This window comes from Puma concolor, chromosome D2, assembly GCF_028749965.1.
Source record: "Puma concolor isolate L17-30 chromosome D2, mPumCon1.1.hap2, whole genome shotgun sequence".
NCBI classification, from domain to species: Eukaryota; Metazoa; Chordata; class Mammalia; order Carnivora; family Felidae; genus Puma; species Puma concolor.
The window spans coordinates 34,469,902-34,493,493 of record NC_141677.1 but is presented as its reverse complement, the minus strand read 5'-3'; the positions used below and the strand labels follow the sequence as shown (position 1 = coordinate 34,493,493).

Below are 23,592 nucleotides of genomic sequence, written 5' to 3'. Positions count from 1 at the left end.
AAAGTTTATTTATTTTGAGAGAGAGAGAGAAAGTGTGTGTGTGTGTGTGTGTGTGTGTGTGTGTGTGTGTGCGCGCGCGCATGTGTGTGCATGCTCACTGGCTGGGGGAGGGGTAGAGAGAGAGTCCCAAACAGGCTTTGCATTATTAGTGCAGAGCCTGACACAGGGCTTGAACTCACAAACCGTGAGATCATGACCCGAGCCAAACTTACGAGTCAGATGCTTAACTGACTGAGCCATTCAGGCGCCCCTTCAGTCCTTTTAGATTGCATGTTTTTAGGATATGTCCCTTTCATCTAGGTTATCCAATTATTGGGGTACAATTTTCCATAGTACTCTTATAACCCTTTTTATTTCCATGAAGTTGGTAGTAATGTGCCCTGTTGCATTTCTTATTTAATAATTTAAATCTTTAGGGCACCTGGGTGGCTCAGTCAATGGAGTGTCTGACTTTTGATTTTGGCTCAGGTCATGATCTCATGGTTCATGAGATCAAGCCCCAGATCAGGCTCTACACTGACAGCACGGAGCCTGCATGGAATTCTCTCTCCCCTTCTCTTTCTGCCGCTACCCTGCTTGCCCCTGCTCTCTCTTAAAATAAAAAAAAAAAATTTTTTTTTAATTTTTTTTTCAACGTTTATTTATTTTTGGGACAGAGAGAGACAGAGCATGAACGGGGGAGGGGCAGAGAGAGAGGGAGACACAGAATCGGAAACAGGCTCCAGGCTCTGAGCCATCAGCCCAGAGCCTGACGCGGGGCTCGAACTCACGGACCGCGAGATCGTGACCTGGCTGAAGTCGGACACTTAACCGACTGCGCCACCCAGGGGCCCCTATAATTTTTTTTTTTAATCCCCTTCTTGTCTTAGTCATTCTAGCTAAAGATTTGTCAATTTTGTTGACCTTTTTAAGTGGGATTTATTTTTGGAATACAAAAATGGTACAATATATGAAATGTAACACACCACAGTAATAGAATGGAGGAAAAACTCACATAATAATTTCAACTGATATAGAATACACATTTTAACACCTTGATTAAAAAAAAAAACTCTTCAACAAACTAGGGATAAAAGGAAACTTTCTCAACATGGTAAAGACCATCTATGAAAACTGAACAGTTAATATCCTCAGTGGTGATAGTCTGAAAACATTTTTCCTAAGATCAAGCCAAGGATGCCCACTTTCACCATTTCTATTCACCATAGTAGTGGAAGTCCTAGTCAGAGCAGTTAGGCAAGAACAGTAACAGACATCTAAGTGTAATGGAAGAATTAAATTAGTTCAGTTCACAGATGAGATGAACTTCTATGTAGAAAACTCTAAGTAGTCCACAAAAATCTCCCTCTAGAACCAATAAATGGATCCAGCAAAGTTGCAAAATATAAAATCAATACTTTTTAAAAAAGTTGCATTTCTATACGATAACAACAGACAGTCTGAAAAGAAAAATAAAATGATTCCATTTACGCTAGCATCAAAAAGAATAAAATACTTAGGGACAGATTTACCCAAGGAGGTTCAAGATTTGTAAGCTGAAACTTTATTAAACATTGATGAAAGAAATTAAAGACAAAAATAAATGGAAAGTCATCCATTATTGATGGCCTGGAAGACTTAATATTGTTGAGATAATAATCTATAGATTCAATGCAATTTCTATTAAAATACCAGCATTTTGTTTCTTGCAGAAATAGAAAAACCAATCCTAGAATTCATATGGAGTAAGGGGCCCCAAGTAGCCAAAACTGTTTTCATAAAAAACAAAGTTAAAGTCCTCATACTTCTTGATTTCAAAGCTTACTATAAAGCTAAGGTAATCAAAACTGTGATATGGGCTTAAGGATAGACATATAGACCAATAGACTGGAATAAAGAGCCCACAATGAATTCCCACAGACATGGTCAAGTGATTTTGACAAGGGTGCTAAAACCATTCAATGGTACAAGCGATGCTTTTTTCAACAAATGGTGCTGGGAAAACTGGGTATCAACATGCCAATGAATGAAATGGTTATCATACACCACATATAAAAATTAGGGTAAAGTGGATCTTTACAGGTGAAACTGTAAAAATCTTGAGGAAAACAGAGCATTAGCTTTATGATACTGGATTTGGTGATGTTTTCTTGGATATGACATCAGAAGCACAGGCAATAAAAGAAATACATCAATTGGACTTCATCCAAATTCAAAACTTTTGTGCAAAATTTAAAACTATCAAGAGAGTGAACGGCAATCCACAGAATAGGAGAAAACATTTGCAAATCATGTATCTACAGAAGATTAATATCCAGGATATAGAGCAAATTCTTAAAACTCAACAATAAAAGTAACTGCAATTAAAAACTGGCAAAGCAGCTTCCACAGTCATACAGAATGCTGCCAATGAAGGCTATTTCTCTCTCAATCCATCAGAACTACTGAGCCATGAGCTGTATCACTGAGGGGTTAGAAGAAGCTGGGAGAGTGGCAGATAGCACTCTTAGATGGCATTAGTGACACACAGTTCCTGTGTCAGAGGCTGCTTGCAGAAGTCACTGGGATGGCTTGCGTGTGGATTCCCCCTAGGTGGCACATGGGCATGCTTAGCACCCGATATGGCTCACCCATGCATCCCCAAATCGTGTGGCTGACTCTCAGTGTGCACTCCTGATGGTACTGGGGTGAGCTTTGGCAGATAGCTGTGGGTATGCACAGACATTCGGCTTGGATCTGGAGGCCATCTGGAGATGCCACAAACTTGAGGTTTAAGCCTGCCCTCAGTGAAGCAAAAGGAAGGCTGTCAGAATGTGACCTGGTGCATTACAGGATTGAGAGAAGACATTCAGATTTAATAATGCAGCCAAAAGAGAAAGCAAAAAGCATTGAGCATAGAAGATCTGAGAAAGTCTTAGAATCCTTAGCAAGGATGACAGAAGTTATTTCTTTCCTAAAGGCAGTTATTAAAAACTGGAGATGACCCCTACTTCAAATGTGAAGACAGCAACACAAGACTTGAAAGAACATGAAAAATCAAAGAAACATGACAACACTAAAGGATCACAATAATCTTCCAGTAACCAAGTCTCCTAAGGCCAAGATGACCAAGTAGAAGGACCCTAAGCTCACCCCATCCCACATTTACAGCTAGGTATCACTCACAGCTGAGTAAATAAGCTGAGAATAATCGGAAGATGGGCAGCACAAACTCCATAACTAAAAGTAGAGAAGCTGCATCTGAGAGGTTAGGAAGGGCAGAAATGGTGGTCAGGACCTGCCCCCAGGAGGGAGGGAGCTGCTGGCACAGAATGGAGAAAGCACCAGAGAGCCCATATGGGAAAGACAAATCCCCATAACAGCTGTCCTTGAAAATCAGAGGGGCTGAATTCTATGAGTTTGTATGTAACCAGTGGGACTTGGGGCCTGGAGCTTTAAAAGTCAGCTGGTTCAGCACTGGGCAAGCCAGGAGGATGAGCGATAGCTGAGTCCTCACCCATAAGAGACAACAGCCCATGGGGAGGCAACACTTTGCATAAGGTCTGGGGTAAATGGGGAAAAGATCTGTTTATATGAATTTTGGAGTGTGTTGGGGGACTTCTGGACCAAAGGATCTGGCAGGAGCCATCTTCCTTCCCCCCCAGTCCCCAGTGTAAACACAGAGCCACCTGCAGGAGGCAGTGCTGCACAGACACTTGCTACCTAACCTGGTAGCAGGGCACCTGCCCACAAGTTCTCCAAGCCTGCTGGCCTCTGCCCTGGGCTAAATGCAAATTTTGTTAATGCCACTGTGTGCCATGCCCTCAGCCATTGCACTTTGGGGGATCCAGCCAAGAACTAGTGACTCATCACCAATTATGCTAACACTGCCAGCCTGTTCTGGTGCCTTCCTGTGGTCATGTCCCCTGAGACCCGGGCTGCCTGGGTTTCACTAACACCAGAGATCAAGCACAGACAACAACAGGTGAAGAGTCAGTGCAGATGTCTGGACTGAAAGGAAAAGCGACTCAGACAAAATAGTAGGACTCAAGTAACACATGTAGGAGACTCCCCTGAAGTGGCAAGTTTCTGATAAACAGGGGACACTGCAGTGAAGGGCACTACAGGACCTCTTCTTCATAAAGCCACTACTCTCAAGAGCAGAAGATGTAGCTGACTTTTCCTAACACACAGAAACAGACACAGCAAGGTAGACAAGGGAGAGAGGAATAATATGTCCCAAATGAAAGAACAGGACAAAATCACAGCAGGAGATCTAAGAGAACAGAAATAAGTCATATACCTGATGAAGAATTTAATTTTTTTAATGTTTATATTTGAGAGACTGAGAGACAGAGAGACACAGAGACACAGAGAGAGGAGACAGAGCACAAGCGGGGATGGGGCAGAGAAAGAGGGAGACAGAATCTGAAGCAGGCTCCAGGCTTTGTGCTGACAGCTCATAAAGACACTCAGTGGACTTCAGAAAAGGGTAGAAGACATCAGTGAGACCCTTGACAAAGAGATAACATATCAGAGATGAAGAACTCAATAAGTGAAATTAAAAATACAACAGATGCAATCAATAGTAAGCTAGGGGAAGCAGAGAAATGTATCAGTGACCTAGAGGATAGAGTAATGAAAATCAATCAAGCTGAACAGGTGAGAGACGTATAAATACTGCTTAATGAGAATAGATTTAGAGAACTCAGTGATACCATCAAGAGCAATAACATTCCTACTATAGGGATCCCAGGAGAGGAGAGAGAAAGGGGGCAGAAAATTCATTTGAAGAAATAATAGCTAAAAACTCCCCAAATCTGGGGAGGAAAACAGATCCAGATTCAAGAGGCACAGAGATTCCCTAGCAAAAGTCAACCCAAGGAGGTCCAACTAAGACACATAGTAATTAGAATGGGAAAAAATAGTGGTAAAGAATTTAAAGGTTGCAAGAGAAAAGAAGACAGGTACATACCAAGGAAACCCCATAAGGCTATAAGCTGGCTTTTCAGCAGCAACTTTGCAGGCCAGAAGGGAGCGGCAGGATATATTCCAAGTGCTATACGGGAGAGATCTGCATCCAAGAATATTCAATTCAGCAAGGCTGTCATTCAGAATAGAAGGAGAAATAAAGTTTCCAGATAAACAAGGGTTGAAAGAATTCATTACCACTAAAGCAGCCCGCTAAGAAATGTTAAGGGAGACTGAGTGGAAAACAAAAGCTGTAAGTCAGATTAAGAAAAATAGGAAGCACAAAAGCAAAAAAAAAAAAAGAAAAAAAATTAAGTTTATCTGTAAAATCAGGCAAGAGAAGACAAAAGGATGTAAAATATGATACCAAATACCCGAAATATGGAGGGGAGAGGAGTAAAGAATGAGTTCAAGATTAAGGACCATCAGCTTAATATATATTGCTTCAGCTTAATATATGTTGCATAAGATGTTACATATCAACTGAATGGTAGCCATAGATCAAAACAGTAATAGATACACAAAAAATAAAGAGCAAGGAATCTAAGTTTATCACTAAAGAAAACCGGCAAACCATGAAAGAGAGAAAGAGAAGAAAGGATAAGAGGCCAACTACAAAAACAACCACAAAACAAGTAACAAAATAGCAATAAATATGCATCTATCAATAATGTAAATGGACTAAATGCTCCAATCAAAAGAAAGGGTAACAGAGTGGATTAAAAAAACAAGACCCTAGGCGCCTGGGTGGTTCAGTTGGTTGAGCGTCTGACTTCGGCTCAGGTCAAGATCTCAGGGTTCGTGAGTTTGAGCCCCACATCAGGCTCACTGCTGTCAGTGCAGAGCCCACTTCGGATCCTCCGTCCTCCTCTCTCTGCCTCTCCCCAACTTGCTCTCTCTCAAAAATAAATAGAACATTTAAAAAAATAAAAAAAATGTGCTCGCTTCGGCAGCACATATACTAAAAAATAAAAAAAAATAAGACCCATCTATAGGCTGCCTACAAGAGACTCATTTCAGACCTAAAGACGCATGCAGATTGAAATGAGGGGATGGAGAAACATTAATCACGCAAACGGATGTCAGAAGAAAGCTGGAATAGCAATATTCTGTTGGACGGAATAGAATTTAGAACAAAGTCTGCAGGAAGAAACAAAGAAGCACTATACATAATAATAAAGGGGGCTGCTGGAGCTACTGAGCAAGGTGGTGGCAGAACTGGAAACAGCATGTACACATTCCTCCCCATTCTCCATTCCCAGCCTGGTTCTCCATTCCCAGCCTGGGGGCAGGATCCCTGCCCGCATGTATGGTGGGTGGAGAAGCTGAAGCCAGTGCCAGTAGCACATGAGAACCAGGGCATCTTCCCTCTGGAGGGACTCCTACCTAGTGCTGCACAATGGTCCAGAGGAGCTCTCCCACTTGCACCTATGGATAGGACAGCAGCCATCCTGGGATGAACAGGGGGCCTGTGCTGGGCTGGTCGTGCACCTCAACACCCTGCCTGGCGAGAGGCTGGTGCAGCACTGAGAGGTGCAAGGCAGTGAGTTTGACCTCTTCATGAGTTACTTCTCATGTGGCCTCAAGTACCAGGAAGGTGGAGTAGAGTCAGCATTTCACAAGACCTCCTCAGGGGCCACTCTAGCTGCCACCAAGAAACTCTACCAGATCAAGAGGAAGAAGAACATCCATGCCACTGAAAGGGCACTGAGCTGAAACAGCTTCAACACTGGGGACTGCCCCATCCTGGACCTGGGCCAGAATATCTTTGCCTGGTGTGGTGGCAAGTTCGACATCCTGGAGCACTGCAAGGTGCGGTACCTGGACATGGCCATCTGGGACAGTGAGCGACAGGGCAAGGCCCAAGTGGAGATTGTCACTGATGGGGAAGAGCCTGTAGAGATGATCCAGGTCCTGGGCCCCACGCCTCATCTGAAGGAGGGCAATCCCGAGGAAGACCTCATGGCTGACCAGACAAATGCCAAGGCTGTGGCTCTGTATAAGGTCTCCGTTGCCACTGAACATCAACCTGACTAAGGTGACTGACTCCAGTCCCTTTGCCCTCAAGTTGCTGCTATCTGATGACTGCTTTGTGCTGGACAGTGATGCTTTGTGGCAAGCTCTACATCTGGAAGGGGTAAAAACCTAACAAGAATGAGTGGCATGTAGGCTCCACGTGGCTAAGGGCTTCATCTCCTGCATATGGTATGCCCCAAACACTCAGGTGGAGATTTTTCCCCAGAGTCATGAGTGCCCCATCTTCAAGCAATTATTCAAGGACTGAAAATGAGGATGGGCCTCTCCCTGCCCCCTGCCTACTTTCTCCTTCTCCAGCTGCCTGATTAGTGCTGAGGTGTCCCCATGAAGTTTCAATAAATGAGACTAGTGCTTTCCTGGAAACAAAAATAAAGGAGACGATGCAACAAGGAGATATACAACAATTGTAAATATTTATGCATCCAACATGGGAGCATCCAAATATATAACACAGTTAATAACAACATAAGGGAACTAATCAATAGTAATACAATAATAGTAGAGGACCTTAAAACTCCACTTACATCATTGGACAGATATCCAAACAGAAAATCAAAAAGCAAACAGTGGCTTTGAATGACACACTGGACCAGATGGATTTAACAGATATATTCAGAACATTCCCTCCTAAAAACAGCAGAATACACATTCTTTTCAAGTACACATGGAATGTTCTCCAGAATAGATCACATATTAGGCCACAAAACGTGCCTCAACAAAGTTAGCCGGGAATGAGGGTGGGCGTCTCCCCTCCCTCTGCCCACTTTCTCCTTCTCCAGCGGCCTCAGTGCTGGGGTGCCCCATGGATGTTCCCATTTTCATTGTGACTGGGCCCCACAAATCATGCACCAGGCCCTGATCCCCACTTCACCAGTGACAGCCTGTCCATTTCTGAGTCCTTTCACCTTTGTGTCTCAGTTTTCTCACCTCTCAGACAGGAACGATGTCCACCTTACTTCACAGAATTGATGTGAAACACACATACACTGGTTTGGAATATATAGATGCTTTAAAATACTGGTGGCATTGTTGTTCATATGATTTTTTTTTTTTTAAAGTAGGCTCCATGGCCCTTACGGGACTTGAACTCACAATCAAGTGACTTGAACTCTGAGATCAAGTCAGATGCTTAACCGACTGAGCCACCCAGGTGCCCCCATGATGAAATATTTTTTAACCATTGCCCTTTCTGGAGTCTGAGTCTCTAGACAAAAAGATTTCTTATCCAAAATGAAGAAATGTAATTCATTATCTTCTATGGGGCTTGCCAGACTTTTGAGAGAGAACCTATATGACTCATTTGGTCCATAAAGATATCATTTATAGAGACTAGTGATCTCATGGAGTTTATTTCTTCATGTGGCTAAAAGCAAAGTATGAACTGAAAGTGATGCCAAAACTCTGGTCTTAGTCAACAGTCTTAAAGCCTAAACTTTCAAATTCTGTTTCTGATAAACCCTTTAGTTAGTTTCTAAGCAGCTTGAGTAAAAACAACACAAGGAGAGTGGAGTTTCCTCAGCACCATCTCTGGGCAATCTGTAGAGATCAGACACTGTTGAGTGGAAATGAAAACACTGCTGTAAGCAGAGAGGCAAAAATGTCCCAGCACCAGCGTGGCTGCACTTAGGAGCTCTGCGGGGTTGGAGGACAGAGGCTGAGAGCCAAGAAGAGACTAAGGCAGAAGCCGGGGTCCCGAATCTGAAAGCCCACTTCACACACACTTAGAACACACGGATAATATCCTGACCATTGGTATGGGTGCCATTGTTAACCCACTGACATTGGGGGTTTCTTGAGCTCTCAATACATCCTCCTAAATCTCCCTAGAGACCATGCACAGATGGTCTTAGGGGTGGTGCTGGGATCTTGGGACAAGATCTTGTGTCAAGAGGCTAGCCCTAAAGGACCAAATTTGTAACTGATCAATAGGTTAACAAGTTGGTTGGGGGCAGAATTCCAATTGCTCCACCGCTCGTGCCTCCTACAAGTTGGCCAACATCTCCCTCCTCCAGGGCTGTGGAATCCACTTTGAAGTGTTCTCTCTGACTGGCCATCCCTCAGACAGGCCCTCCCACTGCCTAACCTTTACCCTTTCTAATTGCCCTGATATCCCAACCTCCATTGCTATGTTTAAAGTCCACCTCTGGGGAATACACAGATTGAGTGTTCCAGATAACCCCCTTCCCAGTCCTGCTTGACATCTGGCCAGCAGGCTGCATACCTGGATTTCCTGGGACACTGGCTGGGGTTTGAGGAAAGACCTCAGCACCCAGCTGGCTTCAGGATGAAGCTGGCCACTGGCTTCTTGATTTTGTGGCTCAGCCTGTGGGGTGGCCCAGCTTGGAGTGACACCAGCCCTGATGCAGAGGAGTCCTATTCAGACTGGGGCCTTCGGCACATCAGGGGCAGTTTTGAATCTGTCAACAGCTACTTCGATTCCTTTCTGGAGCTGCTGGGAGGGAAAAATGGAGTCTGTCAGTACAGATGCCGATACGGTGAGTGCATGCGCAGTTTCTCTTCCTGGTGGGCCTGTGAACAGTGGGAGCAGGGTCTCAGTCTGTCACACACTTTTCCCTGCCATTCACCTCCTAAGTCGGTTTGCCGGATTCAGCAAATAAAAATACAGGATTCCCAGTGAAACGTGCATTTCAAATAAACAACCAATAATTTGTTAATATATTTGAAATATTTGGGACACACACTGACAAATTATCGGTTGTTTATCTGAAATGCACATTTCACTGAGTTTCCTGGATTTTTGCTAACAAACTTACTCCAGGGAAACGGCTTCATTTTAGTGAGTTTGTTGTGAGGCCATTACTTAGAAACAAGAAGTATGGGTGGGGGTCGGGGAGAAACTCCTCTTTGTGAGGAGTTCCCAGGGATGAAAACTTGAGCTGAACATTCAGAGAAAATCCTACTGGGAGGTGAAACAGCTTCCTCAGTCACTCTGTGCTAAGCTTGGAGATGGATTCTTCTTTCCTCCTAATGTAGTTCACACCTCCCTGCCAGCTCTGTCCGTCCCTGATGGGCATCCGTGTGTCCGACCCTCCTAAGAGAGCTTACAGAGTATGACTGCCTCAATCAGCAATGGCAGGCCTTCAGGGGTTAGGAAGGGCTTGCTTCCAGCTGTCTCTGCCCACCAAGGACCAGGCCCTGAGCAGGTCTCAGACTGTCCCTCAGGCCTGGCGTCAGATGTACAGTTGGGAACGGGTAGGGCACTACCCTGCCTGAGTTGTAAAGAGGGTACGTGGGAGCCAGGGTGCACTTCCAGCTGCCAGGAATTGTCCCTGGTGTCAGTTCTTCCTTCTCCACGCTAGGAGTCAATTTAAGGGCAGCAGGAAGCAGGGCCCTGGACCTTGCTGCTGGGAGGCAGGAGTAACTTCAAAAGGGGAGGAGAGTGGTTTTCGAAAGCATGCACGGTTTCATATAGTATTAGTTTTATGGTTTAGGTTATCAAATATTTCATCATGGGATCGGAGATGGAAATGGTGAGTCAGTCTAGCCTAGCAGGAAAACATTTAAGAAATATTTTCTCCAAACACTTTTGAGAAAGAGAGAAAGAGAGAGAGACAAAAAAGCTGCATAATTGCTGGACTCACCCAATCAGTCTCACTCACTCCCTTTTTACCTGTGAGCAGGGGACATCACTTCCTTACAAACCATGAGTGACTCAATGGGTAATCCTTGAGGCAGAACCAAAAATCTTGCAGCATAAAAGTTTGAACCATATACAGTTATGGCGAACAAAAGAGTCGCATCTTCTATGTGATGATCCCTTAGGGCAAAAAGCCATCTGCGCTGGGCCTACCTGGGCTCCTGGCCCCATCTTCGGCCAACGTGGGTTGGACAAAGGCAGAGGTGACTTGTCACTGGACTGTGCTCACCTAGTTTGCATCAATGGTGCAGGGAGGGGGTTAACTCACTTCAGGTATTTCTTCAACACAGGTGCTATTTTTCTTCCTAGAGGCGATAGGAGACTTGGGTCTGTGGTTTAGCAAATAGATAACCACGGGGATTGTTTAGGAAAACAAGAGTCAAACCTTCTTCTTTCTTCTCTGGCAAAACAGCATTAAAAGATTTCAGCAAATTTTGGTTGCAATCTTCTACCTGGGCAGGGGCAGCAGCTACTAGTGGGGGATGGGACAGTCAACAGAGACATTGCTGGAAGGCAAATAACTCCACTCACTCTGAAAACAGAACCTGTGAAAGGAGGGGCCTGAAAAACATACAAAATAGGGGGTTAAGCCTTATTACCTTTGGAACTTAGTGGAGCCAAGAACCTGGAGGCCATAGCCAAACAGCACAAAATATCTTCTCAGGTTGATTATGAATCAAGCAATCTTTGGAACAGAAAATACCTAATAATTAACTGGGTCTCTCTGTCCTTTTTCAGTTTGCTTTGTGGTACACTTCTTGTGCACCACGCCTCTATCCCCAAAGCAGTGGTTGTCAAACTCCTCTGCTCTGAAGTCTCTAGTGGGCTTAAAAAGACTGCTATCTTTCCCCACCCCCCACCACATTTCTGATTGGGTAGGTAGGTAGGTCAGGGGTGGAGCCACAGAATTTGCATTTTTAAAAGTTCCCAGGTGATCCTTGTGTAGGACCACATTTTCAGGAAAAAAAAAAAAATCAATTTTAAAGGTTACAATCTTTTGTCAGAGGAAATAATTTAGCAACAATTAGTCTACCAAAAATTTTTTTTTTCTATTTGATAAGTACTTAACCACTACTTAAAACCATAGTTCTCTATCTTGGCCCTGTACTTACCAGCACCTGGGGGTCTTTAAAAACTCCTGTGCCCAATCAGAATCTCCATGGGCTGGACCCAGATGTCAGTATTTAAAAAAAAATTTTAAAAGTGTTTTTTAAATGTTTATTTATTATGAGAGAGAGAGAGCGAGCACAAGCAGGGGAGGGCCGGAGAGAGAGGGAGAGAAAGAATCCCCAGCAGGCTCCGCACTGGCAGCGCAGAGCCTGATGCTAGGCTGGAACTCATGAACTGTGAGATCATGACCTGAGCAGAAGTCAGACGCTTAACTGAGCCACCCAGACATGCCGAGATTATCACTATTCTTAATGTTTCCCAGGTGATTACCAAGTGTATGGAGCACTATTTTAATAGGTCTTTCGTGGAGAACTTCAGCCTGTAGGTTGTTCTGACAGATGAAGGTGTGTTTGTGGCCTGGTAGCCTACAACATTGTGTCAGCATTGGTTTCCCCACTTCTTAGATCTACAGCAGCTTGTTTTCATGTCAACACATAAAATCTGTACTTGTTAAGGATCAGACTGTAAATACAAGGAGATTCAGCAGGTATTAATAGCAGATGTAGCACAGCTGCTATAAGGGGTATGCACTAATGTGATCAAGATTTCCTCTCCCCGCTGCCAGAGATTCTGATTCAACAGGTCTGTGGTAGGACCCGGGAAGTGCACGGGAGGCCCTGGAACTAACCAGGCTTTGAGAAATACTAGTAATGGAAAAATCATGGGTTTGAAGTGGGGGTGGGTGTGTGTGAATTCCATTGCTGGTGACCTTGGGCAAGTTATCTAACTCTCTCAACCTTTGTTGACTCATGTTTTTGTTTTTTTTTAATTAAAAAAATTTTTTTAAGTGTATTTACTTTTGAAAGAGAGAGAGAGCATGAGCTGCAGAGCGGCAGAGAGAGAGGGAGACACAGAATCTGAAGCAGGCTGTAGGCTCTGACCTGTCAGCACAGAGCCTGATGCAGGACTTGAATCCACGAACTGTGAGATTATGACCTGAGCTTCATGACCTGAGCCAAAGTTGACCCTCAACTGACTGAGCCACCCAGGTGCTCTTGTTGACTCATGTTTATAAATGTTAATAACACCTACCTTGCAAGGTTGTTATAAGAATTAAGAATTAGTGCGAGGTATGGAGCACGGCAGGTACTGAACAAGGTTTACAAATGTTATGAGAAATATGGCCTGGTAAACAGGTTAAATACGCATTCAGATTCTTCCAGTTCTCTTTCAACATAAACACACACACACACACACACACACACACACACATCCCACAGGCTGGACAATACCTTCTCAGCTTCTGGAAGAAATCATCAAATGATAATTCAAGTGTTCTGTGCTTTTATGAAGGAGGAGGGTCTCTGCAGCAGAGTTTGTGTGTCTTGTAAATTATGATTGAAAGTACTGGTCCAAGGACACCTGGGTGGCTCAGCTGGTTAAGGGTCCGACTCTTGATTTTGGCTCAGGTCATGACCTCATAGTTCGTTGACACGGAGCCCTGCGTTGGGCTCTCTGCTGGCAGTGTAGAGCCTGCTTGGCATTCTCTCTCTCTCCCTTGCTCTCTGCCCCTCCCCCACTCACGTGTGCATGCGCATTCTCTCTCTCTCTCTTTCTCTCTCACAAAATAAATAGAACTTAAAAAAAAAAAAAAAAAAGATACTGGTCCACACTCATACTTTGATAAAAAGACCTCATGATAGAGGTGCCTGGATGGCTCAGTCAGTTAAGTGTCTGACTTTGGCTTAGGTCATGATCTCACAGCTCGTGAGTTCCAGCCCTGTGTCAGGCTCTGTGCTGACAGCTCAGAGCCTGGAGCCTGCTTTGGATTCTGTGTCTCCCTCTCTCTCTCTCTCTGCCCCTCCCCCCATCGTGCTCTATTTCATTCTCTCTCTCTGTCAAAAATAAATAAACATTAAAAAAAAGACCTCATGGTGAATTTCTTCTTGGGTTTAGTTCTAGGAAAAAAAGTATCCCTAAATATCTTTTTTTTTTTTTTTTTTTTTTTTTTTTTTTGGGACAGAGAGAGACAGAGCATGAACGGGCGAGGGGCAGAGAGAGGGAGACACAGAATCGGAAACAGGCTCCAGGCTCTGAGCCATCAGCCCAGAGCCCGACGCGGGGCTCGAACTCACGGACCGCGAGATCGTGACCTGGCTGAAGTCGGACGCTTAACCGACTGCGCCACCCAGGCGCCTCTAAATATCTTTTAATCTGTTTAAAATCTTAGAGCAAAATTTTATGAACCTGTGAGTTCGTATCTTTTTCCAGGGAAAGGATTCACAGCCTTAATCAGATTCTTAAGGGGATCTATAGCTTGAAAAAAGGAAACAGCTACTGGTTTAGAGGCAAAGATTGTTCTTGTGCTAGGGTGACCAACTGTCCGGTCTGCTGGCAGCTGAGGGGAGAGGCGGGGTTGGGGTGGGGATTCCTGGGACATGGACTTTCAGTACTAACACAGGGACAGTCCCAGGCGAACCAGGACAAGTTGGTCATCCTCCCTCCTGCAGTAACTTAATCTGTTTTAGTAACTGAAATAGAGTTTATTGCTTCAGTAAAATTGTCAGAGTTCTGCTTTGTTCCCTTGGTGTGTTACTCATGCTGTATTTGAGTGTTTCTGGAAGGACATACATTTCAAATAAAGTAGTCTGATTCCTTAGTAGATCTCTAGCAGAGCAAAGCTCCTGCAGGAGCCAGCTGGGTGGGGAGAAGGGACACACCCTCCCGGGAAGATGTAACCCTTGATCTGGGTAATAAAGCACAGAAGTTTTTATTGTTCTTTTCAGTGACAAAACTGAGAGGGAAGAAAGGCTGGGTCCAGGAGGCAGTGTGCATGCTTGTGGTAGAACTCGGGTTTTGTGTCTAACCCTCCTCTTAAATCTCCCTCATTTGTCTTTTAAGTGTCTGTCGTGTTTTATGGTGTCTCAATTTGTTCAGAAGGTTTTAATTTTCATAAGATCAAGTCTGTCAGTCTTTTCCTTTATGGCTTCTGAATTGTTTGCCTTGCTTAGAAAGCCACCCTCACATCATGATTATAACAACCTTTTGCTAATTTTTTTCTGTGAAAGCAGCCATGTCTAATATGTAATAAATGAGTGTTTCTGTGTCCCAATTAAACTTTTTTACAGACACTAAAATTTGAACTTCATATAATTTTCACGTCACAAAATAATATCCTTCTTTTGACTCCCTCCCACCAATTATTTAAAAATATAAAAACAATTGTCTGCTGGAAGGTTATATAAAAACAGGCGATGGGTTGGTCTTGGGTCATCGTTTGCCAACCCCTGAATTAGAGGATCAAGTTGTCAGCCTCCCAATTCTATAAATAGCCAAAATCAGAAAATAAAATTAGTCTGTGGGCGTAGTCCATTATTGATGCCCAGACTCAAAACATCAAACTGTAAAGACTCATTGCTAAGCTCAACTCAAAACTACTCAAGCTATAATTTGAGGATATAGTAAATTATTTCTGTCCAGATTCAAACCATGACCTTTTTTCTTAGAACTTTTCCTTCAAGCTTCATTCCTAAACAGAATTCCTGCAGCTATCATAAACTATTAAATAAATACAAAAATTAAAAATAACCAGCAGGAAAGGTGGCTAGTGTCTGTAGTTGGCGTTCCATTAGCTTTCAAACTGGGATATCAGAATTTTATCTTCTATGAGTTATCAAGTACAAAAAAGGTAGAGGGAAACCCAGGAAACTCCGCAGAGTCTACTGCAAAAGCTCTTTATCAACAAAATTATTAAAGGCATAAGTTTCATCATAAAAATTATGCATTAGTTTCTTCATTAAAAATGTTCCTCCTGATTTCTATAAAGCTAGTATGTGTAGAACATCTGTAAAGGAACAATCCAAAGAAAAAATAAAATCACCATAATATTACCTACAAGAGACAATTCACATTTAATCTATGGCATAGTATGATTATTTTCATATGTGTATTTTGATTAATAACATTACTTAATACATTTTAACCATTCCCCAACTCCCAGTAATTCTGGCACACACACACACACACACACACACACACACACACAGAGTAGGTTAGTAGGGTATCATTGGTAGGGTACATTTCTCAAGAACTTTGAAAAGTAATGCAGGGATTACTGGTGGGCTGGCAGACTCCATCAACAAGCACAGTACTTCTCCTTTATAAATAAAAAATGTTAGGTGAAAATAAAACATTAGAAAAGATACGCCCTCAAGCTAGAATGGAATAAATGGAAACTTATAAGTTCCGTTGAAGAGGAACACTAATGCTAAAGTAATGAGCAGGAGCTGATGCTAAAACCCTTGGGGTTTTTAAGATCACATGTAGACTCGAGGGGCTGAGGAATGGGTTTTAATACTCATACAAAGAGTGAAAGAGTAACTTTCACTTGTAAGAATTGGGAATCTGGAACTGAACAGTCTGTATAAAGCTTAAAGCCCGAGGAGCTGCCCAGTCTGTTTAAAATAGGTTAGAAAATATCTACCCAATATTTCAAGAAAGTAGCAGGGATGATTTCCATTCACCTGGGGCTGAGACTTAAAGGGGGAATAAAGAACATCTGCCAAAAAATCACTACTTCAAACATATTCTATTCACACATGTGGAATTTGAACTTAAACAGTTGGCCTGATGTGAGTTTCCCAAGCTGAGAAATTAACATAAATACTAGTGTCTCAAGGATCTTAAGGCTCCTAGAGCCACAGCAAAGGTAATTGAGGAACCAATATGTAGTACATGATCCAGGGCACAGAAATTCCTTCAGGAAAAAAAAAAGCCCTTCTGAAGATAAGGTCTTACTGAAAAATTATACACTCTGTGAAAAAATAATCAATCAGGAGGGAGAGTCAGCAGACACTAAAAAAAATGACTTGTATCCCAAAGACTGGAGATTATAAAAGAATATTTGAAATCATTAAAGAAATAAAACAAGGACTAGAAAACATAATAAAAAGACAGAACTCGGTGAAAATGAATACATAGATTTAAAAGAAGAATCAAATTGGATCCCAAGAAGTGAAAATTATAGTTCTTGAGAGAAAAAAAAAAAAAAAAAACAGCAGATGGGTTAAATAGCAGATTAGTGAACCTAGAGAGAATTAGTGAAATGGAAAATAGATTTGATGAGCTAGACAAAATTTAGCACAGAGAGAAAAAAAAGATGGAAAATGTAAAAGAGAGGTTAAGATATATGAAGGACAGAATTAAGAAGATTCATCATTCAGTAGTAAGAAGCCCAGGAGAAGAAAGTAGGGAGTATGAAGAAAAGAAAATATTCAGACGGTGGCTGTGAATTATCCGAGGTGAAAGAAACCAGGTCTTCAGATTTTTCCAATCAAGATAAGGATATACAAGCCACATCTAGATACAGTGTAGTGAAACTGTGAGGATGTGGAGAAATTGGAGCCCTTGTGCAATTGCAACCCTTGTGTTGGGAGGGCAAAATGCTACAGCTGCTGTGGAACACAGTTTGACAATTTCTCAGAAAGTTCAACATTGAACTACCATATGACCCAGCAATTCCACCACGTAGGTATATGTACCCCAAAGAACTGAAAACAGATATTCAAACAAATATTTTTGCACACAAGTGTTCATAGCAGCACTCTTCACAATAGCCAACAGATGAAAACAACCAAAATGTCCATCAGTGGATGGATGAATAAACAAATTGTGGTATATTCAGAGAATGGTATATTATTCAGCCATCAAGTGGAACGAAGTACTGATACATGCTACAACACAGATGAACCATGAAAACATTATGTTAAGTGAAAGAAGGCATATATATTGTATGGTTATATAGTGTATGGTTCCATTTATTCAAATATCCAGAATAGGCAAATCTCTAGAGACAGAAAGCAGATTAGTGAGGGGCGCTTGGCTGGCTCAGTTGGAGGAGCATGCAACTCTTGATCTTGGCGTTGTGAGTTTGAGCCCTATGTGGGGTATAGAGATTACTTTAAAAAAGTCTTTTAAAAAAGTAGATTAGTGCTTGCCAAAGATTGGGAGAAGGGGAGAATAGGAAATGACTATTTAATGAACATTTGGTCTCCTTTGGAGGGTGATGAAATGTTTTTGGAAGTAGACAGAGACAATGGTTACACAACACTATGAATGTACTGAACACCACTGAACTGTGCACTTTAAGATGGAAATGTGAATTTCACCTAAAAAAAGAAAATAGACTTCATCAAAATTAAAAACTTTGGCTATTCAAAAATACCATCAAGAAAGTGAAAAGACAAGGGGCACCTGGGTGGCTCAGTCAGTTAAGCGTCCGACTTCAGCTCAGGTCACGATCTCACGGTCCGTGAGTTTGAGCCCCGCGTTGGGCTCTGGGCTGATGGCTCAGAGCCTGGAGCCTGCTTCCGATTCTGTGTCTCCCTCTCTCTCTGCCCCTCCCCCATTCATGCTCTGTCTCTCTCTGTCTCAAAAATAAATAAACGTTAAAAAAAAAAAAGTGAAAAGACAAACCACAAAATGGGACAAAATATCTGCAAAGAAGATATATATGTGAATGGCCAATAAGTACAGGAAAAGATGATCAACATAATTAGTTATTAGGAAAGTGCAAATCAAAATGACCATTAAATACCACTGCACACTCATTATAATGGCTGTAATAAAAAAGACAGATTATAACAAGTAGAGGAGAGGATGTGGAGAAATTAGTACCTTTATACATTGCTGTAGGGAATGTAAAATTTTGTCACCACTTTGGAAAATAGTCTGTTAGTTCCTGAAAATGTTAAACAGAGTTAGCATATGACCCAGAAGTTTCATTCCTATGGGGGAAATGAAAACATATTGTCCACACAAAAATGTTTGTGGTAGCATTTTTCATATTAGCCAAAAAGTGGAAAAAACCTAAATGTTCATCATATTTACTTGGCAATAAAAAAGAATGAAATTCTGACACGTGTTACAACATAGATGAACCTTGAAAACATTATGCTAAGAAGCCAGAAACAAAAGGCCACATATTGTATGATTTCATTTATGTGAAATGTCCAGAATAGGCTAATTTACAGAGATAGAAAGTTGATTAGTGATTGCCTAGGGCTAATAGATAATCCCATCTTGGAAGCAACATACCTCCACTTCTGCCATGTTTTCTAGGTCGCATAGACCAACCCTGGGACAATATACAAGGGCATGAATACCAAGAGACTGGGATCGCTGGGTGCCATCTTGAATGATGATCTCATACACTCATTTTACCACAGAAACAAATACCAAACAGACTGTGGCAGAGACTGCTTATTGTATCCTAATGTCTTCCCCTTTGTCCGTAGTAATAAACCCCTCCCTACAATTTTAAGCTGGGCTCATGGTGCCTACACTGAATAAAAACTTCAATTCCTAGCCCATTTTTGCCAGTAGATATTGCTGTTTGATTAAGATCTGGACAAAGGGAAGTAAGAGGAAGTGATGTATAATTTTGGAATGTGTTTATTAAAGAGAGGAGCTATGACCCTTCTAACTCCTTCTTTTATCCTGCTGTTTGTAATATGGATGTGTTGGCTGAAGCTCCATCTTGAACCATGAGGGCCAGGGTTGCATTCCAGGGCTGGTAGAGCAGAAAGTTAGAAGCAGTGTGGGTTCCAGAGAAGTGTAGATTTACCATATGAGCCCTATAATCTTTAATTCTGGGTTATGATATATTCTATCTTGTTTAAGCATCAGAATAATACAGTATGTTGGAGACAGAGTAAATATATGGTGAAAATGAATACTCTACTGAAGGACATAAAGGAAGACCCAACTAAATAGAAAACTGTACTATACCCATGTTTGGGAAGACAGAATATTATAAGAAATTCAGTTATCTCCAGGTTAATCTATAAAGTCAATGTACTTTCAATCAAAATCCTGCACTATCACTTGTAGAATTTACTAAAATGACTCTAAAATTCCTTGCAAAACTATAGGTCCAAGAGTAGTCAAAAACAATTTTTAAGAGTAATAAGGAGTGGCACCTGGGTGGCTCAGTTGGTTGAGCATCCGACTTAGGCTCAGGTCATGATCTCATGGCTCATGAGTGGGAGCCCTGTGTCAGACTCTGTACTGACAGCTCAGAGCCTGGAGCCTACTTCAGATTCTGTCTCCATCTCTCTCTGCCCCTCTCCCACTCAACACTGTCTCTCTCTCTCAAATATAAATAAACATTTTTTAAAAAGTTAAAAAAAGAATACTAAGGAGGGAGGTCCTTAAATCATAGACTTAATATCTAAAAATTAAAACAGAAAGGGGGGTGCATAGGGAGCTTCAACTGTACTTGTGACAGTTAATTAAACAGAAAAAATATGTATAGTAAGTTTGGCTAAGTTAACATTTATTATGTTTGTGTAGTGGGCTCATGAATGTTTGTTTCTCTGATTTTCCTTCATAATACAAAATAATTAAAAATAAAATACCTTGTAGGAGAAGGTAAAAGAAAAGAAAGAAAAAATAAATGCTATATGCCTCACTCTGAGGATTAATTCTTAGCTTATTTCCTCAGTCTTATGCTCTGTCTTGCGTCTCCTAAAAAGGGGCAAAGGGTTGTGATAGAAGAACATGGGCTTTGGAGACATAAAACAGGAAATCTGGATTTATATCCTACTTCCCCCACTTAGTACATGACTTAGGCAAGTCACACGCCCCCTTAGTCCCCTTTTTCTTATCTGGGTAACAGGATGAAAATGCTCACTGCCAAATTGTCCTGCAGGGCTCTCTCTCTCTCCTTTTTAAATTAATTGTTATTTTTTTATTTGGGAGAGAGAGAGAGAGAGAGAGAGAGAGAGAGAAGCAGAGAGAATCTCAAGTAGGCTCCATGCTCAGCGCAGAACCTCAGGCAGGGCTCAATCTCAAGGCACCGTGAGATCATGACCTAAGCCGAAATCAAGAGTCAGGATGCTTAACTTACTTAGCCACCCACCCAGGTGCCTTCAGGGTTCTCTTTACCAATGATAACTACCATCATTAACATTGACAACATTTCTTTCTCAATAATTGAAAGATTATAACATAACTCAAAAGTCATGTAGGAGAAACCAAGAAATTCAAAGCCTGCCAGATGGTTTCTGCTTAGTTCTATGATACAAAGTCTCACATACTGCATGGTAATGATTTCTATGCTCTTTGATCAATAATGCTTTGCCTACATTTATGGAATCTTGCAAAATTTCCTTCAAGATATTCTGAAAAAAGTTTTGTGGTACTGTTATAATTCTTATTTGTTAAATGTGTGATCAGGTAGTGTTCTGCTTTTTCTGTGCATGGCGTGTGGTCTTACAATGGATGGAGTAAGACACCTTGAGTTTTGGTTCCATTTTTCCATGGACCTTACCTTCAAAGTCATGCACTTAAGAAACATTAGAATTGTTAGTAAATAAATGCTCATAAAATTCTTTAAGATTAGGAGAGAAATGCCAACCTGGCATGAAGATTATTATCCTTTTATGACATTATCGACATCATCACCATCATTGCCACCAAATTTGGATGTGAATATCTGGTGAGAAATGATGACTTAAAAAAAATTTTTTTTTAATGTTTATTGAAAGAGAGAGAGAGAGAGAGAGCACACAAGCGAGTGGGGGAGGGTCAGAGAGAGGGAGACACAGAATCTGAAACAGGCTCCAGGCTCCGAGCTGTCAGCACAGAGCCGACGCGGGGCTCCAACTCACAGACTGTGAGATCATGACCTGAGCCAAAGTTGGATGCTTAACCAACTGAGCCACCCAGGCTCCCCAGAAATGATGACTTTTAAAGGAAAAATTGAATATGCTTTAAGATAATTTTTATTTGATGACTGTTCCCAAATGTTTAATTTCTAAATATTTCTTCCTGCTTCTTTCCTCTCTTTCTCCTGCTAGGAAAGGCACCAATGCCCAGACCCGGCTACAAGCCTCAGGAGCCCAACGGCTGCAGCTCCTATTTCCTGGGTCTTAAGGTACCAGAAAGTGTATGTACCGCCACAATTATTTTCTTAGTTGATTGGTTTTAACTAAGACAAGTCCGAGAGTTCTCACTAATGGGAGTGATCATTTATGGAATATAGCTTTAATGTTTATTTATTTTTTAGAGAGAGTAGGAGACAGAGTGCGAGCAGGGGAGGGGCAGAGAGAGAGGGAGACACAGAATCCGAAGCAGGCTCCAGGCTCCAAGCTGTCAGCACAGAGCCCGATGTGGGGCTCAAACTCATGAACTGCAAGATCATGACCAGAGCCAAAGTCGGATGCTTAACCAACTGAGCCACCCAGGCATCCCTAATTAAGTATTTTAAATTGGATTCAGAGTAAGGGAGATAATTTTCAAAGAAAGTATCCAATATCCTCTTATCAAGGACAGTTGTCCCTCAGATAAGACCTTGTGTAGTGAACTTTAAAATCACCACTGCAAATACCAGCCAAATATTAGGGGATCGAACATAACTTCATGTGAAATCTGACAAGTGTGACTTATTTAAATTAATGAGACTTTCCTATGATGTCCTGAAGCCATTGGCACTGAACAGTGAGAACTGGTTGCTATATCGTCAGGACTTTTGCAAGTGGTTGACCTCATGCCTGGTAGCACCAAACCAGCTATGTTTAGAGTTTTAAGATCATAGTAATCTGCACACACACACACACACACACACACACACACAAGCATGCCCCATCCACACACATACATCTAGCCTCCGGCTAAACACTTCTCATCACACCAATGGCCATTTCTCAAGCTACTGGCCTCCCCTGAAAACAAGTAATAAACTGATTTCTTTCAAGACCTCTTGGGGGCCCTTTTATCTTTTTTACTTCAGAAAAGATGTGTTACATAAAATGTAGATAGAGGGATTTCCCATCTAAGCCATGATTTTGAATTGTGTCTTAATCAGGCTAAACATCACTTCTCTGCTGATTCAAAAGATTTTACTTTGTAATAGTTTTATAAGCAGCATAACGTTTACTCTTTTAATGAAAATGCTGCCCACTAATGTGGCATAATTTGGCAAATTGAGAAAAGGTCCCCTTTCCTCTTCCATTTGTCAGAAATTTATCTTAATATCACTCTTGGAAATTAATATTTTTCTTAGACAAGGAAATTTGACTGCCATTGGCTAGACATTTTTCTTAATAAATATACAAATCTATGATATCTTGTGGGACAGTGCCCCCTTTGATATGACACTCTTGTGCACTGTACAAGCTGCACAGCCATATTCCCAACCTTGCCCACAACCATCAATATGTGTATGGACACAGAAGAAAGACAATCTTTCCAAATATATATTTATATTAGAGAAACCCCTTTTTTGGCTAATGTACTTTACTTGATTCCAACTAGGAGCTATAGAAGTGGCATTAAAACCTCAATAAAGATGTAAAAGTGGGCTTGGGAGTTAAGATGGTGGAAGGTAGGGAGACCCTAGGCTGGGTTTCAAAACCCATCCTTTGAACACAGCAAGATAAACATCAAATCATTTTGAATATCCAAGAACTCGATCTGAGGACTGAAAGAGAAAAATGCACTAGTGGGATGCATAGGTGGCTCAGTCGACTGAGCATCCAACCCTCGATTTTGGCTCAGGCCATGATCCCAGGGTTGTGGGATTGAGTCCCTCATTGGGGTCTGCACTGAACATGAAGCTTGCTTAAGATTCTCTTTCTTGGGGCACCTGGGTGGCTCAGTCAGTTAAGCATCCAACTCTTGATTTTGGCTCAGGTCATGATTTCACAGTTTGTGAGATCAAGCTCTGCATCAGGCTCTGTGTAGACAGTGTGGAGCTTGCTTGGAAATCTCTCTCCCTCTCTCTCTGCCCTTCCCCCAGTAGTGCTCTTTCTCTCTAAGTAAATAAATAAATATGAAAAAAATTTAAAAAGATTCTC

General features: G+C 41.9%; 1 protein-coding gene and 1 pseudogene across 4 annotated transcripts in view; both read left to right on the top strand.

Moving 5' to 3' along the window:
- Positions 1-6,158: 6,158 nt before the first annotated feature.
- LOC112854672 (macrophage-capping protein pseudogene) lies at positions 6,159-7,279 on the top strand (annotated as a pseudogene).
- Positions 7,280-9,098: 1,819 nt separating this feature from the next.
- The window catches only part of PLA2G12B (phospholipase A2 group XIIB), a 30,796-nt gene continuing 16,302 nt past the window's right edge, over positions 9,099-23,592 (top strand). For 2 of the 4 annotated variants that reach the window (XM_025918341.2, XM_025918340.2), the window contains exons 1-2: positions 9,100-9,461; positions 21,595-21,683. In XM_025918341.2, the coding sequence (XP_025774126.2) occupies positions 9,251-9,461; positions 21,595-21,683 (300 nt within the window). In that variant the 5' untranslated portion in view covers positions 9,100-9,250. Of the gene's footprint in view, positions 9,462-21,594; positions 21,684-23,592 lie in introns of all 4 variants that reach the window. The other 2 variants (XM_086679959.1, XM_086679960.1) reach the window with 2 other exon arrangements.